General features: G+C 58.7%; 12 protein-coding genes across 12 annotated transcripts; 6 read left to right on the forward strand and 6 right to left on the reverse strand.

The window, feature by feature from the left end:
- Window positions 1–212: 212 nt before the first annotated feature.
- Window positions 213–1,183, forward strand: HETIRDRAFT_448536 (isoamyl-acetate hydrolyzing esterase-like protein; the record flags this gene model as incomplete). The annotated part of the gene is made up of 4 exons (XM_009544005.1): window positions 213–306; window positions 362–444; window positions 517–966; window positions 1,037–1,183. The coding sequence occupies 4 exons, from the start codon at window positions 213–215 to the stop codon at window positions 1,181–1,183; spliced, it is 774 nt and encodes a 257-aa protein (XP_009542300.1).
- Window positions 1,184–1,700: 517 nt separating this feature from the next.
- HETIRDRAFT_154545 (uncharacterized protein) lies at window positions 1,701–5,099 on the forward strand (the record flags this gene model as incomplete). The annotated part of the gene is made up of 9 exons (XM_009544006.1): window positions 1,701–1,805; window positions 1,868–1,925; window positions 2,029–2,065; window positions 2,292–2,360; window positions 2,612–3,183; window positions 3,242–4,021; window positions 4,077–4,327; window positions 4,390–4,871; window positions 5,080–5,099. The coding sequence occupies exons 5-9, from the start codon at window positions 2,686–2,688 to the stop codon at window positions 5,097–5,099; spliced, it is 2,031 nt and encodes a 676-aa protein (XP_009542301.1). The 5' UTR covers window positions 1,701–1,805; window positions 1,868–1,925; window positions 2,029–2,065; window positions 2,292–2,360; window positions 2,612–2,685.
- Window positions 5,100–6,682: 1,583 nt separating this feature from the next.
- Window positions 6,683–7,686, reverse strand: HETIRDRAFT_448538 (uncharacterized protein; the record flags this gene model as incomplete). Its single annotated transcript, XM_009544007.1, has 4 exons — window positions 6,683–6,823; window positions 6,885–7,105; window positions 7,165–7,279; window positions 7,372–7,686. 4 exons carry the CDS (start codon window positions 7,684–7,686, stop codon window positions 6,683–6,685), a joined length of 792 nt encoding a protein of 263 aa, XP_009542302.1.
- Window positions 7,687–8,531: 845 nt separating this feature from the next.
- Window positions 8,532–9,312, forward strand: HETIRDRAFT_432189 (uncharacterized protein). The gene has a single exon (XM_009544008.1). It carries the CDS (start codon window positions 8,612–8,614, stop codon window positions 9,302–9,304), a length of 693 nt encoding a protein of 230 aa, XP_009542303.1. The 5' UTR covers window positions 8,532–8,611; the 3' UTR covers window positions 9,305–9,312.
- Window positions 9,313–9,550: 238 nt separating this feature from the next.
- On the reverse strand, window positions 9,551–13,198 carry HETIRDRAFT_146007 (glycosyltransferase family 4 protein). The gene is made up of 10 exons (XM_009544009.1): window positions 13,073–13,198; window positions 12,765–13,010; window positions 12,199–12,703; window positions 12,043–12,056; window positions 11,925–11,977; window positions 11,452–11,651; window positions 11,088–11,264; window positions 10,851–10,926; window positions 10,410–10,789; window positions 9,551–10,329 (listed from the first exon to the last, which is right to left on the reverse strand). The coding sequence occupies exons 1-10, from the start codon at window positions 13,178–13,180 to the stop codon at window positions 9,878–9,880; spliced, it is 2,211 nt and encodes a 736-aa protein (XP_009542304.1). The 5' UTR covers window positions 13,181–13,198; the 3' UTR covers window positions 9,551–9,877.
- A 151-nt stretch (window positions 13,199–13,349) lies between these two features.
- HETIRDRAFT_448541 (uncharacterized protein) lies at window positions 13,350–14,300 on the forward strand (the record flags this gene model as incomplete). Its single annotated transcript, XM_009544010.1, has 3 exons — window positions 13,350–14,032; window positions 14,085–14,153; window positions 14,213–14,300. 3 exons carry the CDS (start codon window positions 13,350–13,352, stop codon window positions 14,298–14,300), a joined length of 840 nt encoding a protein of 279 aa, XP_009542305.1.
- Window positions 14,301–14,416: 116 nt separating this feature from the next.
- On the reverse strand, window positions 14,417–15,084 carry HETIRDRAFT_448542 (uncharacterized protein; the record flags this gene model as incomplete). Its single annotated transcript, XM_009544011.1, has 2 exons — window positions 14,417–14,969; window positions 15,041–15,084. 2 exons carry the CDS (start codon window positions 15,082–15,084, stop codon window positions 14,417–14,419), a joined length of 597 nt encoding a protein of 198 aa, XP_009542306.1.
- A 170-nt stretch (window positions 15,085–15,254) lies between these two features.
- On the forward strand, window positions 15,255–16,970 carry HETIRDRAFT_448543 (uncharacterized protein; the record flags this gene model as incomplete). Its single annotated transcript, XM_009544012.1, has 1 exon — window positions 15,255–16,970. One exon carries the CDS (start codon window positions 15,255–15,257, stop codon window positions 16,968–16,970), a length of 1,716 nt encoding a protein of 571 aa, XP_009542307.1.
- Window positions 16,971–18,041: 1,071 nt separating this feature from the next.
- On the reverse strand, window positions 18,042–19,082 carry HETIRDRAFT_438273 (uncharacterized protein). The gene is made up of 2 exons (XM_009544013.1): window positions 18,291–19,082; window positions 18,042–18,233 (listed from the first exon to the last, which is right to left on the reverse strand). Exons 1-2 carry the CDS (start codon window positions 19,068–19,070, stop codon window positions 18,132–18,134), a joined length of 882 nt encoding a protein of 293 aa, XP_009542308.1. The 5' UTR covers window positions 19,071–19,082; the 3' UTR covers window positions 18,042–18,131.
- Window positions 19,083–19,461: 379 nt separating this feature from the next.
- On the forward strand, window positions 19,462–19,770 carry HETIRDRAFT_100894 (uncharacterized protein; the record flags this gene model as incomplete). Its single annotated transcript, XM_009544014.1, has 1 exon — window positions 19,462–19,770. One exon carries the CDS (start codon window positions 19,462–19,464, stop codon window positions 19,768–19,770), a length of 309 nt encoding a protein of 102 aa, XP_009542309.1.
- A 951-nt stretch (window positions 19,771–20,721) lies between these two features.
- Window positions 20,722–21,855, reverse strand: HETIRDRAFT_432193 (uncharacterized protein). Its single transcript, XM_009544015.1, has 3 exons — window positions 21,845–21,855; window positions 20,992–21,782; window positions 20,722–20,934 (listed from the first exon to the last, which is right to left on the reverse strand). The coding sequence occupies exons 2-3, from the start codon at window positions 21,766–21,768 to the stop codon at window positions 20,848–20,850; spliced, it is 864 nt and encodes a 287-aa protein (XP_009542310.1). The 5' UTR covers window positions 21,769–21,782; window positions 21,845–21,855; the 3' UTR covers window positions 20,722–20,847.
- A 376-nt stretch (window positions 21,856–22,231) lies between these two features.
- On the reverse strand, window positions 22,232–22,621 carry HETIRDRAFT_414464 (uncharacterized protein; the record flags this gene model as incomplete). Its single annotated transcript, XM_009544016.1, has 2 exons — window positions 22,232–22,367; window positions 22,422–22,621. 2 exons carry the CDS (start codon window positions 22,619–22,621, stop codon window positions 22,232–22,234), a joined length of 336 nt encoding a protein of 111 aa, XP_009542311.1.
- Window positions 22,622–24,075: the final 1,454 nt, after the last annotated feature.

A 24,075-nucleotide genomic window follows, 5' to 3' on the forward strand; every position in this document is an offset into this window, starting at 1 on the left:
AGTGATCAGGACGGTGTTGGAGAGAGAACAACTTGCGCGGTGTGGAGCAAAGACACTGAAGGATGTTGATCCTACCGGGCGAATGCCCATTTTTGGACTAGCGAACGGAGAAATTCAGATCTATAGGTGCCCGATGGCCATCGCTCTGCGCTTTAAGTCAGACCCGCATCCTCTCATTATTACAATTTTCTTCCATCGAGACATCGTGAGCAATGGCAGCTACATATCAAGACGCTATCATGCTGTTCGGAGACTCTCTGACCCAGGGAGCTTGGGAATTCAATGGGATTGGTGCACGCCTCGCTCGTGAGTGACATTACAGTGATCTCCCTGATACGTTCGTGTCACTGAACATCGACAGACGTCTATGCACGTAAATTCGACGTGTTAAACCGTGGATTCTCGGGGTACAACACAGAATGGGCGCTGCCCGTATTCGAGCAGGTCCGCAAGATGCGTTCTGTTACACTCCTATGCGATTCGTTCGATGCGACTGATTCTCTTCCTGTCCGCCAGATCTTCGCAAAGCAGCACGAGCAACAGCACGTCCCCCTTGTGCGGCTGCTCACCATTTGGTTCGGTGCCAACGACGCGTGCATTCCCGGAACCGCGCAACACGTCCCGCTCCCCCGCTTCACCGAGAACCTGCTCAAAATGATCCAGATGGTTCAATCACCGTCCTCTCCATACTACTCACCCGATACCAAGATTATCTTGATATCTGCGCCGCCGGTGAACACACAACAGCGCGGCGCCGACCTTGCCAGCCGTGACCCGCCGAAGGATCTAGACAGGCTCTTCGAAAAGACGCAGACTTATGCGGAGGAGGTTGTTAGGCTCGGAAAAAAGGAAGGTCTTCCAGTTGTCGATGCATGGACGAAGCTGTGGGAGGCAGCGGGGAAGGAGGAAAGCGCATTGAAGGAATACCTGTACGACGGTCTACATGTGAATGAGGCAGGCTATAAGGTATGTGGTATAAAGCCAAGTATTTGACAACTCGATTCACGCTAGAACGAAACGTCTTGGATGTGGATAGGTCGTGTATGATGGAATCGTAGAGGCGATCGCGACACATTACCCGGAACTGCGTCATGACGCGACGCAGTATAGATTCCCAACCTGGGATTATTTCATCGACCACTCCGTCGACGACTTCAAGAAGGAACATCATCTTGCAGCATGAACCGAGAGAATTCTGGCACGGTGATGATGGCGATGATGACGATGCTCAGAGACAAGGATCATTGGTAAGTTGTGCTGTGACAGTATGTGATAGGATCACCGGGCCTGGCTGAGCGCAGTCTGAGCGCTGAGGTTGAGATAGAAAGGACCGAGCCGGTGTTGGTTGCTATGCGGAACAGAATTACGTCGAATACCGAAGGCAATCAGTACCGACAGGCACTGACCTGGCGGAATGTATTAGTGTAATGTACCAGAATATACCAAAAGTCAGCTTGCACGGTCTGAGCCGGATCTGCCATAAACTCGATGGGTCTCAGCTGGTCGACACGGCCGGAAAGCTGGAAGGGATAATGATCAGTCTGATCAAGGACCGGTCTATGCCATCAGTGATGGCCAACAACAGCGACTCGGACCAGCGGTTCGCGACGGAGGATCAAAAGAGGCTAGGAAACGATCACGTGGGCAAATTCAACTGGGTGCAAACGCGGTACAAATAAGAAGGGGCGCCTAAAGGGCGACGCGGTTCCCCTCTAATTAGCGACACCACCGGGCAGGACAAGAGCGACGGCGCAGGTCCCGCTGAACGAACAGAACTCTCCTATTCCACCTCGAGGCGTTGAGCGGTGCGTGGTTCATGGCGTTCCAGTGCGGCAGAAGCAACGTGTTGATGTGATGACGGCACCAGGTGGACCCACAATTGTCCACATTCTGTGTTTGGCCCTCCCTCGTCTTGTTCAAGTCCCGTGAGAACATCTCTTCCTTCTGTGTGCTGTCCCACCAGTCCCTCTCCAGTCTTCGAGTCCTCAAGCTGACAATCCTTCTATCCTTCGGTTTCTCTTGATCCAGGCGCGGCCTCCTCCGTCTACACACTCGTTACGCCAAGGTAAATATGTTCCCTTGACGCCACCTACTCGTAATGGCGACTTCGGGGGTCACGCTCCAGTTCAAGTCCGCGCGTTGCCTCATCGCCGCCATCGTCTCCAGATTTGGGGGAACAATTGGCGATGACCACGCGGCTACCCCCGAAGTCCCCCTATTTTAGCTCCCACTTGTCCCAGTCTTGTCCCTCGTCCTCGCTGTTTCCTTGCTGACACATATGTTTGCACCAGCCGACTGCCTCTAACAGGGTTTCAGTCCGCCACGATCCCATTTTCAGGTCCAGGCCACCTTCACTTTCGGTGCGTGCTTAAATAACCAACCTTCCTCTGTTCAACTTTCTGAGCTCGACTCTCGTTTCGTCTGTCCTCGACGCGCCTGCTACACCATCTGTATCAACTACTCCTGTATCTACTGCGTTCCCATTACCCTTCGCTCTTTCACTACCGTGTTCAACCGACGCCTGCTGCACAAAACCGACTCTGCCACCGACAACATCCACGCCTCCAACGATCGACAACGACCATGTACCGATTCCTCACCCGTACCTTAGACACCAAACACGATCGCGGCGTGATCAAACGACAGAAACCGGACGCCTACAAACAAAGATTGGATTCAGACGACATGCAAGCATTCTTCGCAGCTCCCTCTAACAACGTGTCTTCGCGCTTCTTGAAACCGCCGGCCGCGCCTATGCGCAAGCTGAGCCAGCGTGTTCTCGGCGCGAAGGATGATATCGACGACTTTCTCTCCTCAGACTTGGAGCTCTCGTTCGCCTCCACCATGTCGATCAACTCCCCCCCACGTGACACCATTGCCCTGGCCCCCGAAGCCGAGAAGGAGGACGTCGTGCCCATGGATATCTCCCCCGCTCCCATGCGTATGTTCCCTTCGAGTCGCAAGAGCGGCGGCGACGACTCCACTCGACCTCGGGCACTCACTTCCGGGAGACTGTTCGGACGTGACGTGAGCAACGATCTGCCACAGGCTCCCCCGACAAAGACCGGTACTACGACAGGCAAACGCACCCAGCGTGCTGCTTTGCCCATGGAATGGTTGGGGCAGTCCAAGGCCTCGCAGCCTATTGACATCCAACACAGCGACAACAACATGTTTGCCCCTGTAAGTACTGTTTCATGGGCAAACTGGCATGTCGTTGATGATGTCTTTTCTTCGCCAGTCACCGCAAGCTCCTGGTTCCCCAGATGCGATGGACATTGACAGCTCCTTTGCTTCCGGCGGATCGTCGGCACCCGACGCCTTTTCCTCCCCTTCCCCACAGACAGGCCCCAACGGGAAACCTCTCGGCGGCTTTTTCTATAACCCATCTTCCCCAAGTCGTGATGACACTACTCTCAATCTGTCCAAGAAAAGGCGCTCGGTTTCGCCTGAGCCGACCCCTGCGAGGCGCCGTGCAGGGACAATGGATAGCTCGCCCATACCCCCTTCGTCCCCTAGCGACTCAAAGCTTGAGCGCCTCGCGAAGCCCATGCTTGGTGGAATGGGTAACCCTTCACTGAGCAAGCGTCCCCGTCGTCCCGCCCTTACCGCGATAGTCCCTCCGCTAGAGAGTATCCGTTCAGCCTATCCGGTCATGGACGGCAATGAGGATCGCCATATTAATGCGCCGTTGGCACCTCCTCGTCGCGCGTTCTCCGCTATGCTCCCTGTCGGTGGGCTGGGCGAGCCATACTCCGAGGAGTCGTCCTTCGAACAGGGCGAGATGTCCTCCCCTGCCGCTGCCTATTCCAAGAGGCAGCAGATGAAGACCATCAGGAGGTGCGATGGTACTGACGACTTCAGACCTCTGACTGGTGCCACTGCCATGGTCAGGAGGGACAGGGAGGAGAGCCCACGGGGGGCGGGCCTCGCTGGCTTTGGTGACAACGAGGCTCATGGGAAGATCTTGCCTTGCCACAGGGTAAGGGAAGATGGCCTGATGAGGATCAACTGCCAGACAGTGAGCTCCAACTGAATCTATGCCCCCTAGATTCAGGTCGCTGACTTTCCTATAGTTGGACAAGCTCCTGGATGGCGCGTACAACTCGAAAATTGCGTCGTTCAAGGTTATTGATTGCCGGTTTGATTACGAGTACAATGGGGGCCATGTTCCCGGCGCCGTCAACATCAACAACACGACCGCGCTGGAGGAATACCTCCTCGGCTCCGGCGTCATGAAACCAACCCCGAGCATTAGTGGCGACGGCCCCCAGAAGTCTATCCTTGTGTTCCACTGCGAGTTCAGTCTGCAGAGGGCGCCGACTTTGTAAGCACAGATTCAGGTCCGCGCAAATCATAGGACTCATGCCATCCTTAATCCGTAATTAGCGCGAAGCACTTGCGTTCGAAGGATCGTGCCTTAAATAACCATTGCTACCCGCGGATTCACTACCCCGAAGTATACATTCTGGAAGGCGGCTACTGCCAATATTTCAAGGAGTGCGCTGTGCGCTGCCAGCCTAGTGCGTACGTGCGCATGGATGATCCACACCACGCTGCGGCGCGCAAGGAGGACCTGGATCAGTTCCGCAAGAACAAATTTGGGCGCACGAAGTCTTACGCTTATGGCGATGGTGTGGTACTGGGTAATGCCGCTGCTCAGCAACAGAAGCGGAGTTCCGCCCCAGGGTCGACACAGCTGTTCGCGGCCGCCAATGCAGCGAGGACAAGGAGGGGGGGAAGCGCAAATCCTGGAGTGCTAGGGACACTCGTAGAAGACGGACACGCGCAGAGTGAAGATGAGACCGATACTGATTTGGGCGATAGCCCTTGCCCGGCCCCGTCCAAGGCGATGGGGAAGAAGATGTATGGTGGAAGAAATCCCGTCCGAAAGGCCGAGACGTTCAATCCGACCCGCTTTGGAGGATTCTGATCGTTCTCGAGATGAGCGCAAGGTCCATGCCTCGGACACACTGTTTTATTTCCATCCTGTTTTCTGTTTTCACCTCGAACGCCATGCAAAACCTCCTATGCTTGTCCTATCCACTTCCTCCATCACGTTTGTTCTTTCCCAATCAGGACATCGCTTCTCGCCATAGCGTGCTTGCGCAATGACTTTCCTGCCCCCTTCAATTTCCACGATCGTCGCCACGAGGCTCCGCTTCCTATCCCCATTCCTCCCCATTTCTCTTTGTTTGATCCAATTCGTCGCTCTCCACTCCTATCTCCACCTCACGCCCGCTCGATGATTGTCCGGCTTCATGTCCGCCGTGTCGCGGTTACACGATCAAGACTCGCTATGTCTCACGTTCATGCTCGCACGCATGCTCATGTTTCGTCCGTCTCTGTCTATGGTTTCCGATCACCTTCTCGATATGTTTCGCTTTGCGTTCCATCGACTGGACCGTCCCCGCGCGACCGCTCGTTCGCTCCTGTGCTTCCACCGTTTTGGCCTTGTTCATTTGACCTCCCTTGTTTCCGGCTTGGCGCCCCTCGACATCATTCCTCACCTCAAGACAAACAAACCGAAGCGTTGTATCACGACTCGCCATATCATCGACACTCCAAATATCACAGAATATCAGCAGAAATGCACAATTTTGCAACACCATCTATATCATCTCCTGACACCACATACGATCATATGGCTGTTCCGTTTGCCGACCGCGCTCTATCCTATCGCACACCCAGCACGACAGCATATTCCCACATCGTCCTACCGCCATTGGTCCGGCACGGTTCATCTGACCACTATTTGTGTTTATATATGCCCCTATCATCTCTCGACGTGCATACAACCCGTATCAGAACTGTCATCTATGCATTCCTCTGTCTCCGCTTCTCCACACATCAATGGTTCGACTCATCTTCCCAGTTCTCTTTCAACTGCTCCTTGGAGCCGTCTTTCCACGCTAATCCCATCGTTTCATTCGCAGACTCTCACTCTTATCCTTCGTTCGTCGTCTAGCTGTTGGACTCTTCGCGTTCGCGTTCTCGTTTAGTTCCCATTTCCGTTCTCATTTCCGCTTCCCGCTTTCGATTCATTGTTTCATCTGGGACACACGCCCGCCGTATCGCCCTTGAATGTCCTGCACGGTCGGGCCCATTTACGATTTGATACCGCGAACGCTCAAACTTTTTGTCCGTGTTCTTTTCTTTCCGTTTCGTACGCTTCAGCTTTCTTTCTGTTGTTCCGGATTGTCTTGTCTTTTGTCCTTGGTTTTCGTTTAGAGCAATCGGATTTGCATTGTCATTATCCGGGGCGAGAGAACGGTAGATGCGGATTAGAGACGATGATAGGGATTCGACTTTTGGTCGACGAGCGGCCAATCGGTTCGGTCGCGCGACCTCCTTCCGTTAGCCGCTGAGTTGTAGTTTTCGCTCCGCGTCCTGACAGCTCGAGCGCATGGTCTGCAGCAGACCTGGCCCACCTCCGCCACGCGTATCTCCACAGATGCGCCCTTTATTGGGCCTACGATCCCGACTCCCATCACATATGCTTTCCGATCGTCGGGCCACGGGTATCTCGCTTAGAGATGAGTTGGATTTGAGACCTTAGGCTCGTCATGCTGACCAATTTTACCAGAAGGAAAGAGGCCCAGTAACCCAGTCTTGTCGGGCTGGATTACCTCCGCGACCACAAGAAACTTGCAGGCCTTTGGGGGGTTTCTGACTTGTTCGCTCACGCCGACGACATGCATGTCGCTCCCTGCTCGTTGGCGCTGGATTTTCCAGCACCGATCGCAGGGGCGCCTTGACGATTGTTCCGCAGCGTGGTTTCGAAAGGGGCGGGGGCAGACGGACGCCATCGTATGCCTGTGCCCTAGTCGAGGGCCCTGCCAACTCAATCCAATGAGGGGCTATCTAGTACGCGCCCGACGTACGGAGGGCGTCCGTATCCATCGGCCCTCTCTCGGGCTTTCGCGAGAGGGCTGCGCCCACCACACCGGCCTGTAGCGTTGCTTGCGAGAGGTACGGCGCGACGCAGTCTCATCCAGATAAATCGGTAAGGCTGGTTTGTCTGATCTGCGCGGTGCGCTGGTCGCCGCCCCGGTGGGCAGATGAGGGCCGTGTCGCGGTCCAGTCGGGGGCGCGTTGGGGCGTGCTCAAGGCAGGAGCGGCGAGCGCTCTCCCCTCGATGATCTCTCGCCCTTGCCGAGGCACCCGTCGCGCCGCCATCGAGGAGCTCGTCGACAAGAAGCCCAGCACGAGGCGTCCGCGCGGGAACGCTTGCGCTCGCTCGCGTACGGATCGTATCCAGCATCCTTTCGAATGAGACCTCCGGTCGCGAGCGCCGGGATCGCAACGCGTCGCGACGGGCGCACGTCGTTCAGTTCTTCGCCGTTGGCTTTTTTTTTGTTCACAGGTCACAGGTGGGGTGCGGCGGTCGACGGTACGGGCGAGTCGGCGTGTTGCCTCGGCCTCGCGCGAGCTTCGCGACGCGGGTCGTGCGCGGGTGTGCACGTCGGCCTGCTCGGCGCTATCTGAGAACGCAGCGGGCGACGTCCCTGCGATGGACGTCCGGCGCCCGCGGCCCATCTCACCTCTTGTCTCGACACGCTCACAGCTCGCGGCGTGTGTGTATGCATGAGCGCGCGAGAGAAGGGAAGGCGCGGCGGGTCTGTCTGGGCCAGGCCGGCGTGCGGCGTGCGGCGTGCTCCGCGCTCGTACAGACAAGGATGGCATTCAGAGCGGCAGGATAAGCGTGCTAGCGAGCGCGCGAGCGTGCGTGCGTGCGTGTAACGTGTCATGTATATGTAGCAACAAAACAAAACAAACACAGAGCGCGAGAAAGAAAGGGAGAGAGATTGCGAGAGAGACCGGGTAACAACAAGTAAGCATCGACGTAGCGTGCACACATGTACTCGTATATATCCGCGCGGCGCGCAAAGGGGTAAATCAGTATCGAGATGGGAATCGCGATCGAGAGCAGGGGGTCTACGAGCGCGCTGATAGTAGCAGTGGAGTGGGAGCAGTGGTATCGGGCACGCGACGCGCAGACGAGGACCGGACGCGCGAGGTGCGCAAACGGACGTGCGCGTGGGGCGCGCCGCCGGGTCAGTCGAAGTGCATCCAGTGGCCGCGCAGCCCGAGCCTGCACTTCTCGCAGTCCGCGCGCGGGCCCATCGTGAAGCGCATTTTCCTCTGCGTCGCCGCCGCCGCCGCCGCCGCGCCCGGCGCGTCCGCGCTGGCCCACTGTTGCTGCGACTGATGTTGGTATGGTGGTTGCTGGTGCTGGTGCTGGTAGTGTGGGTGCTGCGGATGTGGGTGCGCCGGATCGAGCGGCGACGCGGGCTGGATGTGGATCGCGGGCGGCGGGAGCTGGCCGTGCACAGACGGGGACGGGGAGGGCGACATTGACGGGGAGGGCGAGAGGGAGGGCGACGGGGAGGGGCTGTGGCCTACGCCGAGACCGAGGGCGAAGGGGTGCGCGGCGGCCAGAAGGGGAGGTGTAGGCGCGTTGTGGATCGGCGCGGAGAGGAAGGGCGCGTGGGGGTACGGGTGAGGGTCTGGGTGAGGGTGAAGGGGCGCGGGGGATGGGGACGCGGATGCTGACGCGCGCGAGGTGTGCGCGGGTAGGGGGTTCGCTGGAGATGTGGGGGCGGTGGAGATGCGGATGTGCGGGACGTGCGGGACGTGTGTGTGCGCGGTGGGCGGGCGGAGCGGCCACGGGGGCGAGTACGGCGGCCTGAGCGGGGACGGGGCGAGCACCGGCGGGTCGTCTGCGTCGGCATCGAGGCTCTGCGCGCGCACACACAGGCACACACACGCGTGCGGCGCAAAGCGGGACGACGAAGAGAGAAAAGAAAAAGCGGGCGCAGCGCGGCGTGTCATCGAACTCGTCATCGTCGTAGTAATCGAGCGCGGCGCGCTTCACCTCGCGCGAGCCACTCGGGGACTCACCATCCGTGCGTCCTCGCCGTCGTTCCCGTCCTCCTCGTCCTCCCGGGGCAGCCCCGCCGGACGCCGCGCCCGCGCGTCGATGGTGAGCTCGCGCGTCTGCACGACCCAGCCTTCTTCGGACCCCGCGCGCGGCCCCGCGCCACTGGCGCCGCCGAGGGACAGCATGGCCCGTTTCTGCGCGCGCGGCGCGGGCTCGTCGTCAGCCGCCGCGCGAGAGCACGGGGGGACACTCACCGAGGGGCGCTCGCCGCCGTGCGCGAATGTGCTCGTGGGCGTAGGCGTGGGCGTGGGCGAGGGCGAGGGCGAGCGGGGGCGCTTTGGGCGCGCGCGCGGGGTGCGGGGCGAGTGTGGGTCGACGTCCATAGAAATCCGGCACGCGAGCAAGTATTGGAGTGAGTGAACAGTCAGTGTAGTGGTAGTGGTGTTAAGGGCGCGGTGGAGTGGCGGCGGCGGCAGCAGCTCTCGAGGCTCGCAGGCTCTCACAAAGGGATCCAAATGGGGACGGGCCCGACTCCCGATGCGATCGCACATCCTCGGTGCCTGATAGCACTTGGTAGCCTGCCCCGCACTCTTCCAAATGGCACCGATTACTGCAGCAGCGTCCAGCGCCAGCACTTGCACCAGCCGCGATCGTCCTCTCCAAAGCGAAGGATCAGTACCATCGTTGATATCAGGGCGCGCAGTGCGTACGCGCTGCTCTATGCAACCCGAGAGGGTAAACGCAGCCACTGTACAGCTACTACTCTACGCGAACGACGCCACGATCGGCAGCACAGCAACAACAAAAAACAACGATAGGAGCAACAACAGGGACAAAAACATACAACACGCTAGATCGCACGGGGTACACGGGCACGCTCTAGGTCGCGGGCCAGGGGGGGTAGTAGTACACAAAACAACAAGCAGACGCGCACGCACGCACGCACGCGCGCGCGCGATTCCCTTCCATTAGTGACGATTTTGACGGCGCCGCTCAGCCTTGGATATCCAGCCCGCCGCGCGGCAGGCGCGTCTCGCCCTCCACATACGGCTGCGCCGTCTCCTTCCGCATCAAATCATTAATCCACGCCCCGCGCGGGCGCACCTTCTCCCCACGCGCGTACACGACCGCGAGGTACAGCCACGCCGCCGCGTTCCCCACCGTGCCCACTTCGTCGCTCACGTGCGTGCGCGCGAACTCGCTCACGCGCTCGTACAGCGCGCCGTCGGTGTACAGCTCGAACAGGTGCCGCGCGACCGCCGCGTTGTCCCCGACGTCGCACAGGAAGCCGGACTGGCCGTGCTGGATCTGCAGCGGGATCCCGCCCGTGCGCGACGCGACGACGGGGATCCCCGCGTGCAGCGCCTCGGAGACCTTCACCTCGAAGCCCTCGCGCGTCGAGAGCTGGAGCGCGATCTTCGCGTTCGCCATCAGCACGTTGAGGACTGCGCGTGAGGGAGGCGGGGCGGGGCGGGTCAGCTATGCGGCGCGCACGCGGGGTCAGACACGGGAGGGCGGCACGCACGCTGGTCGCTCGGCGGGAGCCGCATGACGACGATGTCCTTCGCGTACGGCGCGTACGCGTCCGTGGTGAGCAGGTGCATGATCTCGTCGTAGATGATGCTCGCGTCGGGGTCGTCGACCGCGCCGTGCCCGCACACGAGCAGCTGCGGCATCTCCTCCTCCTCGATCGTCCCGAGCGCGCGCAGCAGCGCGCGGAAGCGCGCGTACGAGTCGATCACGTTCGGGATCCCCTTGGACGGGTCGAAGCGCGCGATCTGGATCACGTACTCGCGCGCGGGCCAATTGAGCTCGATCATCTTCTCCTTCGCGCACAGCGAGCGGAACTCGCCCATGTAGAACTGCGTGTCCCACGGGCCGAGCTCCTTGTTCAGCCCGTCGAGCCTGCGCGCGCACGGGGACCAAGGGTCAGCGTGGACGACGAGTGGGCACGAAGAAGGCGTACCAGTCGGTGGCGGCGCCCAACAAGCCCAAGGTCTCAATCGGAACGTCGCTAGGCACGAACTTGTTGACCGGATGACCTACACGTCCGCCACACAGGCACCACCCAGACCAAGCCGCCCAAGATAACACCGAGGATCCGATCAGCATCGCACCGAAATACACCAAGCCCGATATACCGACGCGATAGCGGCCGGTAGCGAGCCGAGACGAGACGAAGAGAAGGAGGGGCGGCACGCACTGATGAACAGGTCCGCAAGCTGGATGTTCTTCCAGAGGTACTTCCACACTTCCTCTTGCGGCGAGCCGGGGACGTGCACGAGGTCGCTCCGGATCTCGATGTGCGAGCGATACACGATCGGCACCTCCGGACGCACCTTGCGGATGAGCGGGATGAGCCCCGGCATCTGCGGGTCATCTGTGAGGGATATCCGCCGCGACGCGGTGCGCGTGGATGTCAGCGTGGGTTTAACGGGGAACGATAGAGAGGAGAGGACAGAGAGAGACTGCACCCGCGTCACCGCACTATTGCCGGAGCGTGCGACGCAGCGCAGAGAGCAGAACGGTACACGTTCATAGGGGCATGAGAAGCGGCCGCCACGCACCGATAAACGCGATATCGACACCGCCAGGCGCGAGCGGGCCGCCCTCCGCCGTCCAGCGGAGCCCGTTCTTGAGGATCCACGCGTCAAAGTTATCTTCCGCGTCCCGCGTGAGGCGCAGCTCGGGCGGCGCGACGCCCTGCAGGATGTTGTGGTTGTTCTTCGTCGTGCGGAACACGGACGGCGACGGGTTCGGGACGTACCTGTCGCCCGAGGTCACAGGGAAAGAGAAAAGGGCTGCGTCAGTATTTGATTCGGAACTGGGGGGAGGATGGAGGTAGGGAGATGACGCGTGATGCGGGAAAGACGCGCTCCGATCGGCGCGCGGGAGACCCACTTGGGTATGGTGCAACCCAAGTGACGAGAGCCCCATCCCCAATGAAATCGTTCGCACGGCAATGTCGGTCCCCCACGGAACACGGAACGCAGAGACCAAAGCAGGTCTCCAGCTTCACGCCTCGAGAGGGGATGCTCACCAAGCCACGTCCACGTCCAAAGCGGTCAGGAATCGGATGAGCGCGTGGCGCATCTGTGGATCAGCAGACGCGCTCAGCAGCAATTTCGGCAGGAGATGGGCGGATAGAGGCCGCTCACGAGAGCCACTCCGCCTGCGTGCCGGGCACGCGTGGGAGATCAGGCATGATTGTGGGCGCAGGGCATGCCAGAAACCGAGGAATTGTGCGAATAATTTAAGGGTTTTTTTTGGTCAGCATGAATGTTCATGGCCGGGGAGGAAGTGCGGGGGCTTACCGCCTTGCGGGGTAGAGGAGAAGAAGCCGATCTTGACCTTCTTCTCGCGGAGCTCGTCGGCGAGCCTGACGACGGCGTTCCAGGTGCCTTTGCCGACCGAGTTGCGGTAGGGCTCGAGGTCGTCGATGAGATGTATCTTGCCGCCTGCGTCGACGGTGACCTGGTTGCGGGGGCCGATGCTGAGGCGGGGGTTGTTGTTCGGGCCAAAGTACATGAGGCACTTGCGAGCGGCGGAGTCGGCTTGCTCATCGAGGGTGCGGGGGATGGGGAGGCGGGGTGCGACGCCGGCGGAGAGGGAGTTGGGGGGGACGGTGCCGGTGAGGACGGAGTGGTCGACGTAGACGGTGGGGGTGTCGGCGCCGGAGGGGACGTAGGAGCCGGTCGTGGAGGAGATGCGGTGCTTTATGTTGGGGCGGGTTGTGGAGTCTGTGTGGTAGGGCTTGATGTTGAACACGATGGGGACGATGTCGAGTTCGAGCCAGAGGCGGGTGCAGAGGTTGGGTGCCTGCGGGGTAGGTTAGTCGATCGGATCGGGGGAGATGGCAAGCGATCGGATGAGGACTGGCCTCGCGGAGGAGGCTGAGAGTGACGCCTGCGCCGAGGAATTTGCAGAGATGCTCTGAGGAGAACTTGCGGATGGCCTGGATGATGTGCTCCTCGACGGCGGCGGACTGTTCCTCGGACTGGTTGGGGGTGTAGGGGATGACGCTGGAGGAGAAGTCGGTGTTGTATACGGAGTCGTGCACGGAGATGGCGATCTCGTAGCCGGCGTTGTTGTTCACGACTGCGCCGGCGATGCCCGCCCACATGGGCTGGGAGCGCGATGGGGAGGGATCTGGTGAGATCGGGAAGACGGGGGGCGGGGGCTACGCACGGTGAGGGTGGAGTAGGCGGGAGCATTTGGCCTCCTGGAAGTGCTGACGCTGGAGAGCCTGCGACGGATTGCGGCTGAGGACTTTGACTGGAACTGATTCGGGGCCATGGCGGGTGAGGATGGGCGGTGGGCGGTGGGCTGCAGAGGGACGAGGGCTTTATACCCGAGTCCATCCATCTCGACCTGGCCAGGCGTCCCAGCAGCACCCCGTGCACCCGCCCGCACACGCTGTCCGGTGTCCGCCCAGCCCATCCCCGTCCCCTCGCCGTGCACGACGATGGCCGGACGGTGCAGACAGTGCGGCCGGCCCACAGAATGGGCACCCGACGTCGGCTCTGACGTCTGCACCAGCTGCGGCACCCTCGCAGACCCCTCCCAGAGCGTCCTCACCTCCCACGTCGACTTCCCCAACGACGCCTCCACCCGCGACTATGCCTCCCTCCCCTACACCCGCCCCACCGCCCTCAAGTCCCTCCGCGGCACCGCCGGCTGGCTCCTCGCTGGCCAGGGAAAAGAGGCCACCCACGACCGCAACAAGGTCCGCTCTCCTCCCGCTCTTTCCGACTTCCTCATTCTCTATCTCGCGCAGATCGCCCTCCACGAGTCCATCCGCACCCTCGCCGTCCGCCTCGCCCACCCCGGCATCGCGCCCCGCGCCCAGGCCCTCTTCGACCTCGCCCTCCACCGCGCCTCCCTCCGCTGGGGCCGCCCCGCAAAGCTCGCAGCCGGCGCCGCCGTCCTCTTCGCCCTCCGCGAGGCCGGCTGCCCCGATGCCACCCCTGACCTCGCCGTAAGTTCCCCTCCCGTCCCCTTTCCCATTTCCTCCCATCCCCTCCCCGCTCGCACCCCTATTTCCCGCGACCCCACACTTCCCCACCTTCGATTCGCCCTCGTGCGCACGCCAGCCCCTCGCTTGTGCGTCAGCCGCAGGCGCCCCGCGCGTCCCGCACCCCCGCTCTCGTAACGCACCCCGCATCGGGCGCCCCCCGCGCCTGCCCCGTCGCGTTCCGAGGCGCGCAATCCCGCACGAGGCCGCCGCCTGCCTCCACCACCTGACAGCACCCCGCTCGTGCCCGCGCTCGTGCCCGCGCGCGTGCCCACCCGCATGCCCCGTCCGTTCTGACGTTCGGAAACGAGCAGCCAACACGCGCACGCACACGCGCGTTCGAGCGCGCCCACCGCCGTGAGAACAGAGCGCGTGCCCCCGCGTCCCGAAGCGCGGAGATAAGCCGCCTGCCCGCCTGCCCGTGTACAGACAGACAGACAGACTCCCATCGGCCGGGAACTGCGCTCGCGCGATCTGGCATTTGGCGTTTCCCCTCGCGCTCCTGCTTCTTCGCTTCCTTACCCCGCATGGCGCCTTCGCACGCACAGCACGGCACCCCAACGCGGCGCGGGCCCCTCCCCGCGTCCACCACGGTCATCCGCGCACCCTAAAAGGCTTCGCTCCGTCCACCTATTTCTGGGGCTGCCTCGTGCGCGCTTTGCGAACCCTCTAGGCGCCCCCGCTGATTGTCGGCGCACGCGCACGGGGCGCGGCCGCGGGGCGACGAATGCGGGCGAGGGAATAGCGTGGCCCGACGCGCGCATGACCGAGAGCGTGTAAGGGCTAAGGCGAGGAGGGCGAGGAGAGCGAGGAGGGCGCCAGGGTCGCGGAGGGCCGGCGCTCCTGCCTTTGCGGATCGTGTGCGCATGCACGGTGGCCCCGGCGGGGGTTTCTGCGCCTCTTAGCTCGTGCGGTGTCGTGTCCGGGGTCGGAAGCGGGTTGCGCAGACGTGACGTAACAACTGCGAATGCGAATGCGGGGGCGAATGCGGGGGCGTGATTGAGTGTGGGGCGTTGGACGCCGGGGGCTTCGCGAAGACGCGGGTGTGGGGTAGGGCACAGACTCGCACTGCTTCCGTGCGCGCGTGTGCGCGTGTACGTGTGTGTTTATAGGCACCGGTCTATGCTTCATCGGGCCCGTACTGTACGTGCGCGGGGAGCAGATCTCGAGGCGCGCGTGCCGGCATTCCGTCCACTCACCGAGCCTGGGACGCGCCCACGCCCGTCCTCCACATCTATCTCTCGTCACCCGTTCATTTTATTTTATCTCACCCACGCTCTCTCGTCACTTGCATCGTGTCGTGTCTATTTTGCTGACATTGGTTATGTCCGACAGTACCTGCTCTCCGAAACCCCGATGACCCTGACCCGCGCGCTCACCCGCCTCCTCGCGCTTCTCTCCCTCCGCCTCCCCCGCGCGCTCCCGACCACGCACATCCCCGCCCTCACGGCGCACCTCATTGCCCTCCTCTCCTCCTCGTCCTCATCTGCTTCCTCCTCCCAATCTACAACCCCCGCGGGCGCAGCCACCGGCACCAATAGCACGCCGACCACCGCAGCGCCCGCGCTGCCCGTCGACCTCCAGGCGTTCCTCCGACCTATGGTACCCGACAAGCTCCCCGCCGTCCAGCGCACCGCCGCGGGCCTCTTCGATCTCCTCGCTCTCCCCGCCCCTCAACCAGCCCCTGCCCCCTCCGCACCGACCTCGCCATCGGTATCGGCATCGGCCGAGCCCGCACCCAACTCCGCGGCGCTCGCTCCCGCCCTCGTGATCCTCGCGCTCGAGGCGCACGCGGCGCCCCCGCGCGCTGCGCCGCACGTGCAGGCGCTCGCGGGGGCGCTCGGCGCGCGGCTCGGCGCGGGCGCTGGGGCGGGCGCGGGGAGCGTGATGGAGCGGTATCGGGGGCTCGTGGACCTCGTGGAGCGCGCGAAGGGCGGGGTGCCGTGGTTGGGGGGTGGGGGAGGAGGTGGGGAGAAGGGTGGGGCAAAGGGTATAGGGAAGGGTGGAGGGAAGGCGAAGAAGGTGGGGAGGAGGACGGAGGTGGCGCGTGCGGTTGTGGATGTGGTGCAGTTTCGTGGGGAGGTGTGGAGGCGGGGGGTCCGGGGCGGCGGGGTCGTCGACGTGCGGTTTGGAGGGGAGGGGGACGCGGGCGCGGAGAGCGGCGACGAGGAGTCGGTATTCGAGGCGGTGGGTGGGGAGACGGGCGCGGACCTCGACGCGACGCGATCTGGGAAGCGGAAACTCAGGGACGAGGGCGAGAGCGCGGTTGGACGCGCCTCCTCCGGCCGCGCGAAGAAGCCCAAGCCCAAGCGGCCGCGCACCGCGCACGACCTCGCCACCGCCTTCCTCCTCAACCCGCTCTCCGTCTCAGCCCCGTCTCGCACCACCCCCGCATCTTCCTCCCCAGCGCCGCCCGACACCGCCATCTCCCTCGCGCACACCGCGCACCTCCTCGCGCCGGACGCCGCCCTCGACACGGGAGCGCGCGCGCGCGCGCCGACGCGGCTGCAGCTGCTCGCGGTCGCGCGCGGGAGCGAGGCGCGCGTGCGCGACGAGGAGCTGTTCGCGGAGGGCGAGCTCGAGGAGCTGGTTGTTGAGTGCGGGCGGGAGCAAGAGGGGGACGAAGCGCGGCGGCAGGTGTTGTTGGGGATATGGGGGCCGGACTTGGACGGCGCGCGGGTGGGGGCGGGGCAAGGGGCGAAAGGGGGTAAGGATAGGGAGGGTGGGAAGGGGGTTTCGAGGAAGGGGCGGGGGAGGGTGGATATGGATGCGCTTGCGCGGATATTGGGGGACGCGGGCGGGGATGGAGAGGAGTGGGGCGAGGGGGAGGACGAGGGAGACGACGACGGTGAGATGCATGGTCTTGGGTCGTGGGATGGTGCCGCGGGACTGGGCGGATTGGTGATCGATGCAGATGGGGAGTTTGGGGTCGAGATCGACGGCCCTGGGAGATGGGCGGGCGCCGCGGGCCTCGGTGGGGGCGCGTTTGGCGCCGAGGAGGAGATCGTGGAGGAGTGGCGGCCTGCGTCGCCTGGCGGAGGCGCATGGGATGACCATCCGTTCGAGATATGAGCGCGGGGCTATATAGGGTCGAAAGGCGGTCGAGTTAAAGTGGCCCGCAGTGGTACATCAAAGATGTTGACCGCTTCGACGGAGTCGGTGCGTTTGTTGCTTCATGGATTTGAGCTGGCAGGTGTTCCCTTTATAAGGATTGCTGGTTTTTCTACGCCTAGAGCACAGCCTCGTTTTTTTGCCGTGCGGCAGACACGCGCAGACTGGGCTTGCCGCCTCCTATCGAAGTTGAGTAGATAGTACTTCTTATATCGTTTCTGCAAGTGGACTAGCACAATTCTTACAGGATTAATGGGATGCATCGGCTTCGTCTGCTCAACAATCAGCTTCCTCTATGAATTCTCTGCACTATCGAACTTCGCAGCATGTGCATCGGCTCCGTGCGGTAAAACTCTGTCTAGCTTTTCCTCACCAACACTCGTAAGAATATGGACAGGTCGACTGGGTCGATACAGCGGTGCGTTGAGCTGAAGGATGAATCTTGTTCTTTTCAAAAGACGGCCTTCTCCGTGAAACCAAACCTGGGTGCGCTCCAAATATGTGGCGTTCGCCTCCGAGTTCTCGCGACTGACGCACGTCCCAGCTGTTTCTGTAGATAACGCGAACACAGAGGACACAAATATGTTCGCCTTTTGTTTGTGTAGACAAAATTGTGCGAGAAGTCCACCATCACATCTATACGAATAATTCTAGATCTAACTCCGGTAAGCAGGCGCTTGATCTTCTCGGTTATTGCATGACGGCACTATAGATGCACACAAAGTCTAGAATACAGCCTTCATAACATTCATGTTTTCAAGCTCACGGGAGGAGTCTCTGCGCTTTTCAATTCAACAAACGAAGCTATCTAGCTATGCATGATCGCTCCTCGTGCCAACACTGGATTCATCCGATTCCTGACCCGGTGCACCAGTGTAGAAGACGGAACCAGGCGGAACCAAATCGTGGCTTTCGTACATCTGGCGTTGACAAAACGCATTTCGGCGATTCACTTGTTTCCATGCGTTCAATTGACCCTTCTTAGTATCAGGCAAGTCTTTCGCACATCAAAGTGATCATTCAGTCGCAGCTGACGTTAAGCGAATGTTGCTAGTAATGCAATGTTTACAAGAGAACATCCTATTCAGCGTTTGTAATTGTAGACTGCCTGCTTCTCGCGTTCTATTCGGCTCCACCGTCTCTCGCTCCGCTCGAGTGGCTAACCTCTTTTTCTGTCGAATGTGATCCAAGATCGACGCGTGCACTTTCCAAGTATTCGCGATCCTTTGGCATCAGTAAAGTAAGTCAAAATCAATGACAATCTTGGGGATAGGCACACACCTCGTTATTGACCTCTTCTATTGACCATTCTCCCTTCAGGTACTTCTCGATGAGACCGATCGCGTACAGGTCTTTTTCCTTGAATGCCACACGAATAGAATTAGGACCGTACATCCACGAAGGCTTTGCCCAACCGGGGGTGCCCCCTCCCTTCACCATAGCCTGCCCCTCTCGCTCGCACGAACCGAAGTCGATGATAACAGGAACATTGTTCTCATCCAGCATGATGTTCTGCGGTTTGATATCGCAATGGACTAATCCCAAAGAGTGCAGGTGTTCGATGCCAGCTGTGAGACCAGCGATGATGGCTTCACGATCCAAGCCCTCCCTATTCTCCTCCACCGCCTGCTTGAGTGTACGTGGGTAGCGCTGAATGCAAATGCCTTCGATGTAGTTGCCATCACGGCTGCATCCAAAGTATACACATATATTCGGGTGAGGATGCTTTCTCAAGAATTCAAGCATCTCGACCTCGGCGAAGAACCTCTTGCTAACAGACCATCCTCCGAAGTCGGGCTCCCAGGTCGTGATGTCGGGGACCTTGACGTAGGATGACTCGGGCAAAGGGCTCGGAGCCACCGTGAGGTCCTCATGCCATAACGCGCGAATGTCTTCCACGGGAATGGGGTCTGGCTTGGGTAGGCTATCGAGGTCAACAGTATCCCGAGAGCGATAGATAGACCTGAAGAAAAGACCATCTTCTTTCCAGTAGATGCATTGCTCCACGAAATGATTCTCAATCCAGTCGTATGCGGTAAGCTCAAGTATGAGTTCTCTCATGGTTGTGATCTTTCCTGACAGTCTACAAGTTGGGTATCAATATAAACGTTTGAACTTTTAAGAGCTATTCGTTCAACTCACGTTTGTCTGATGAAGGAAAACCTGGTAATGGCTAAGACCGCAGTTTGCAGAACTGTTCAATCTCCACCACCCTTGAACGGAGTCTGAACTTTGGGTTGTCAAGCGCAGATTTTGATATATAGAAGCGCCCATGACGAGAAATCTTCAGTTCCAACTACAACGTCAGCGTTTCAGCCTCATACCACCCGGTCTATCACTGTGATCGTGTGGATACGCAGATCGCGCGGGTGGGGGCGGGGCAAGGGGCGAAGGGGGGTAAGGATAGGGAGGGTGGGAAGGGGGTTTCGAGGAAGGGGCGGGGAGGGTGGATATGGATGCGCTTGCGCGGATATTGGGGGACGCGGGCGGGGATGGAGAGGAGTGGAGCGAGGGGGAGGACGAGGGAGACGACGACGGTGAGATGCATGGTCTTGGGTCATGGGATGGTGCCGCGGGACTGGGCGGATTGGTGATCGATGCAGATGGAGAGTTTGGGGTCGAGATCGACGGCCCTGGGAGATGGGCGGGCGCCGCGGGCCTCGGTGGGGGCGCGTTTGGCGCCGAGGAGGAGATCGTGGAGGAGTGGCGGCCTGCGTCGCCTGGCGGAGGCGCATGGGATGACCATCCGTTCGAGATATGAGCGCGGGGCTATATAGGGTCGAAAGGCGGTCGAGTTAAAGTGGCCCGCAGTGGTACATCAAAGATGTTGACCGCTTCGACGGAGTCGGCGCGTGTGTTGCTTCATGGATTTGAGCTGGCAGGTGTCCCCTTTATAAGGATTGCTGGTTTTTCTACGCCTAGAGCACAGCCTCGTTTTTTTGCCGTGCGGCAGACACGCGCAGACTGGGCTCACCGTCTCCTATCGAAGTTGAGTAGATAGTACTTCTTATATCGTTTCTGCAAGTGGACTAGCACAATTCTTATAGGATTAATGGGATGCATCAGCTCGGCTTCGCCCGCTCGACAATCGGCTCCGTAAACTCTGTCCAGCTTTTCTTCACCAACACTCGTAGGAATGTAGACAGGTCGACGGGGTCGTGACAGCGGTGCGTTGAGCTGAAGGATGAATCTTGTTTTTTTTTAAAAGACGGCCTTCTCCATGAATCCTCGGTGCGCTCCAAATATATGGCATTCGCCTCCGAGTTCTCGAGACTGACGCACTACCCAGCTGTCTCTGTCGATAATGCGAACACAGAGGACATAATTATGTTCGCCTTTTGTACGTATGGACAAGACTGTGGGAGAAGTCCGCCGCCACATCTCCACGAATAATTCTAGATAAACCTCTGATAAGCAGGCGCTAGATCCTCTCGGTCATCACGGTACACTCTAGGTGCTCATAACGCTCAGACTATAGCTTTCATAGGATTGAGGTTTAAATTCAAGTTCACGGGAGGAGTCCCATTGCCTTTCGATTCAAAAAAGGAAGCTACTATATTTACCAACGCCAGAATCATCAATTATATCCCGGGGCACCGGCGGAGAAGGCAGGATTGGCAAAACATATGGCGTATTTGTTTGTCTTCATACGTTTGGTTAACTCTCAGGCTAGCCTTCCGCACAGCAGCAGACTCGGCAAATCGAAACGGATGTTGCTTATACGCCATAAATGATATACAGTGGTGTAGTGCAATGTTTACAGGAACACATCACCACTAACTAGTCATAGAGCATACGATTCGTAGACTGTTTGATATCCCTGTGTTGTACTCGGCTGCTACCTCGCTTCGCTCAAGTGGCCAACCTCATTCTCTGTCGAATCTAATCCAAGGCTAACGTTTGCACTTTCCAAGTATTCGGGTTCCTTTCGTTCCAGTAAAGTAAGTCAAAGCCACTATCCTCTCGGAATATAAGTACCCACCTCATTGTTGATCTCTTCCATCGACCATTCTCCCCTCAGGTACTTCTCGACGAGTCCGATCGCATAAAGGTCTCTCTCCTTAAATGCCACGCGAATAGCGCCAGGACCGTACATCCACGAGGACTTCGCCCAACCGGGAGTGGCACCTCCCCTCACCATAATCTGCCCCTCCCGCTCGCACGAACCGAAGTCGATGACAACAGGAACATTCTTGTCATCCAGCATGATGTTCTGCGGTTTGATATCACAGTGGACTAGCCCCAAAGAGTGCAAGTGTTCGATGCCAGCTGTGATCCCAGCGATGATGGATTCGCGATCTAAATCCTCCTGCATTTCAACTGCCTCCTCCAGCGTACGTAAGTAGCGCTGGAAGTAGATGGCTTCGATGTAATCGCCATCGCGGCTGCATCCAAGGTATGCACATAAATTTGGGTGAGGGTGCTTTCTCAATGTTTCAAGAATCTCGACTTCGGCTGAGAACCTCTTTCCAACGGTCCACTCGCCGGCGTCGACCTCCCAAGTCGTGATGTCGGGGACCTTTACGTAGGACGGCTGTGGCAACGGGCTTGGGGCCACCGTGAGGCCCTCATGCCATAAAGCCCGAATATCTTCCATGGGGATGGGATCTGGCTTGGGTAGGGTGTCGAGGTCAACGATACCAGGAGAATGATAGACGGATCTGAAGAAAAATCCATCTTCTTTCCAGTAGATGCATTGCTCCATAAAACGATTCTCGATCCAGTCGTATGCAGTCAGCCTGCGTACAAGAGTCCTCATGGTCGTATTCTTCTCTGTCAGCAATCAAGTAGGTATCAGTATGCTTGAATTACTGAGAGCTATTCGTTCAACTCACATCGAGTGTCTGATCAGGAAAAGCCTAATAGTAGCTAAAGCCGTAGCAACGCTTTTGAACGTCTTCCACCCTTAAACGGAGTCTGAACTTTGGTTTTTCAAGCGCAGATTGTGATATATAGTGAAGCGCCCATGGCCAAAACAATCATCAGGGCCCATGACTCCGAACATCAGCCTCATGCGACCTAGCCCACCGCTATGATCAGGTGGATGAAAAATTCTCAGGCGGATATGCACAGCGTATAATTGGCCGATGGAGTCTCTGGTGTCATTATACAGCCGAATCTACCTCAATACAGATCTTCACAGCGGCACTTATACACACAGGGCATATGATAGAGACATGGGGGACACATAACAATGATTCCTCAGTGAAGGAGCGGTACAATCAGATCAACCCGACTTTCGCTATCGTACATACCACCGCCGTTACCGAAAACATTCGATCAGTCAACTGAATCGTATCAAAGGACAGTGACGATTGGAAAATATGATGAAGTTGGTAGAGATGCATGAATGAGATCCTGAGGGAAGAATAAATCAAGCTTAGATGTGAGATCACGATAATGAAAACTGACCACAATCGGTTCCTGGGGGGAACGTAAGCTTGGGACTTGGGGCAGGTCGGGCTGTTGCAATCATCATGCCAAATGTAGCGCCTGCCATCCTTCGTCCACATAGTCTTGAAGGAACATTGATTGACAGGAATGCCCTCACGACTATCGGTCGCACGGCATGCATGGCATGGCTCCAGGTAGGCAGAGGACTGAAACTTCATTTCAATCGCCGAAAGCTTCAACGGACGCAGATAAGTCAGAGCACTGCGAGTGTCAGAGATGGACACCGCTTACTAGAGTTTGTGATGGGATCCGTATGGTATACGAGATGTGAGATGAATGGGGGTTGCTTTACATTTCAAGGACCATGGTATTTATATGTTTGCGTGGAACGTAGAAGCGCTCTCTGCGCTCAGAGGACCCGGTTTTCTGAGTTTAACGGACCAATATCAGTCCATGAGGCTGGTAAGAATCAGTGTGAACCTAGTCCTCCAGATGTACGTATGCCAGTGTCCTTGGATTGATCGCCTACGGCGGCAGAAGCAGCCATAAGTGATGACGGGCTCGGCAGCTTCCTGCCATACAGCTCGTCTGGATTTGAGTTACAATCCTGAAGATATCAGGGCCATCTAGCAGTCACAAACCCTCACAAACCTAACGATTGTTATAATTTATTCAGGGAGCCGTCCATACACATGATAAGAAGTTCTCGATGTTCAGAGCAAGCTCGCGGTCGAGGGAGTTGCAGTGTGTCAGACATATACCATGGATAATTTTGACGTCGCACGTATGATCAAGCTATCACGATGCCATTCTGCAACCCGTTGGATCCTTGCATCTAATTTTGCACATATAGTCCTCGCAAAATCAGAACTGCCGCCAAACGAGGCGACGATTAGGCTTTCATGAGCGCTGTCGGGAAAGAAGCAATGGTATCAGAGTGCTCGCCGTTAGCAGTGAACAATCCCACGTACTGTTAGTTTCCACTGGCCTAGTACGAACACTGACTCGAGGAAGACTCTTAGAGGCGTGGGAACACGGCGTCAGAAAGCTGAGATCTTCACGGGACTAGTGCAGTCTTATCACCTTCCCGTCACAACATCTCAACAGATCTCAACTCCTCAGCTCCGCCACTCCAGCTATTGGGCTACAGCTGGGAACACACACCAATATTTGATTACGGCCGAGCTTCTTGTTTTCCTCGCTTATCATCACCGCCCCAACTCGCCGCGATTCGCTGGCCGTTGGCGCTTCTCACAATCGGCTCATCGGTCCAATAGGTGTCACCATCGAACAAATCGAATATAGTGGATGCTGTCCCCCATAGAAAAAACATCATTAATAGGACTCAGCACGAGGAACAACCGACGTTGGACATGCGATGTAATGGCCTAGGTATGATGTCTTTATATCCATTTTCCTCCGGCTCTGAGATTAGACGGCCCAATGGTAGTCCAATGATGCTCTTGTTCTTGTTATGGAAGTCGAGCTCTTTCGGTCATCATTGATCATACCACCTTCAAACTGTGATGGGCGCTATATCTACGCCGTTCCATATCCCACGAATTGACGTCCAGTGTCTCTTATTTTTGGCTAGCGTCTTTTTTCGAACGGTGCTTTCCTGAACGGAGATTCCTTGTATGCAGGAACACTCACAATCATCTCGAGGCCTTGG

The sequence above is a fragment of the Heterobasidion irregulare genome (genome assembly GCF_000320585.1).
Source record: "Heterobasidion irregulare TC 32-1 unplaced genomic scaffold scaffold_02, whole genome shotgun sequence".
Classification (NCBI taxonomy): Eukaryota; Fungi; Basidiomycota; class Agaricomycetes; order Russulales; family Bondarzewiaceae; genus Heterobasidion; species Heterobasidion irregulare.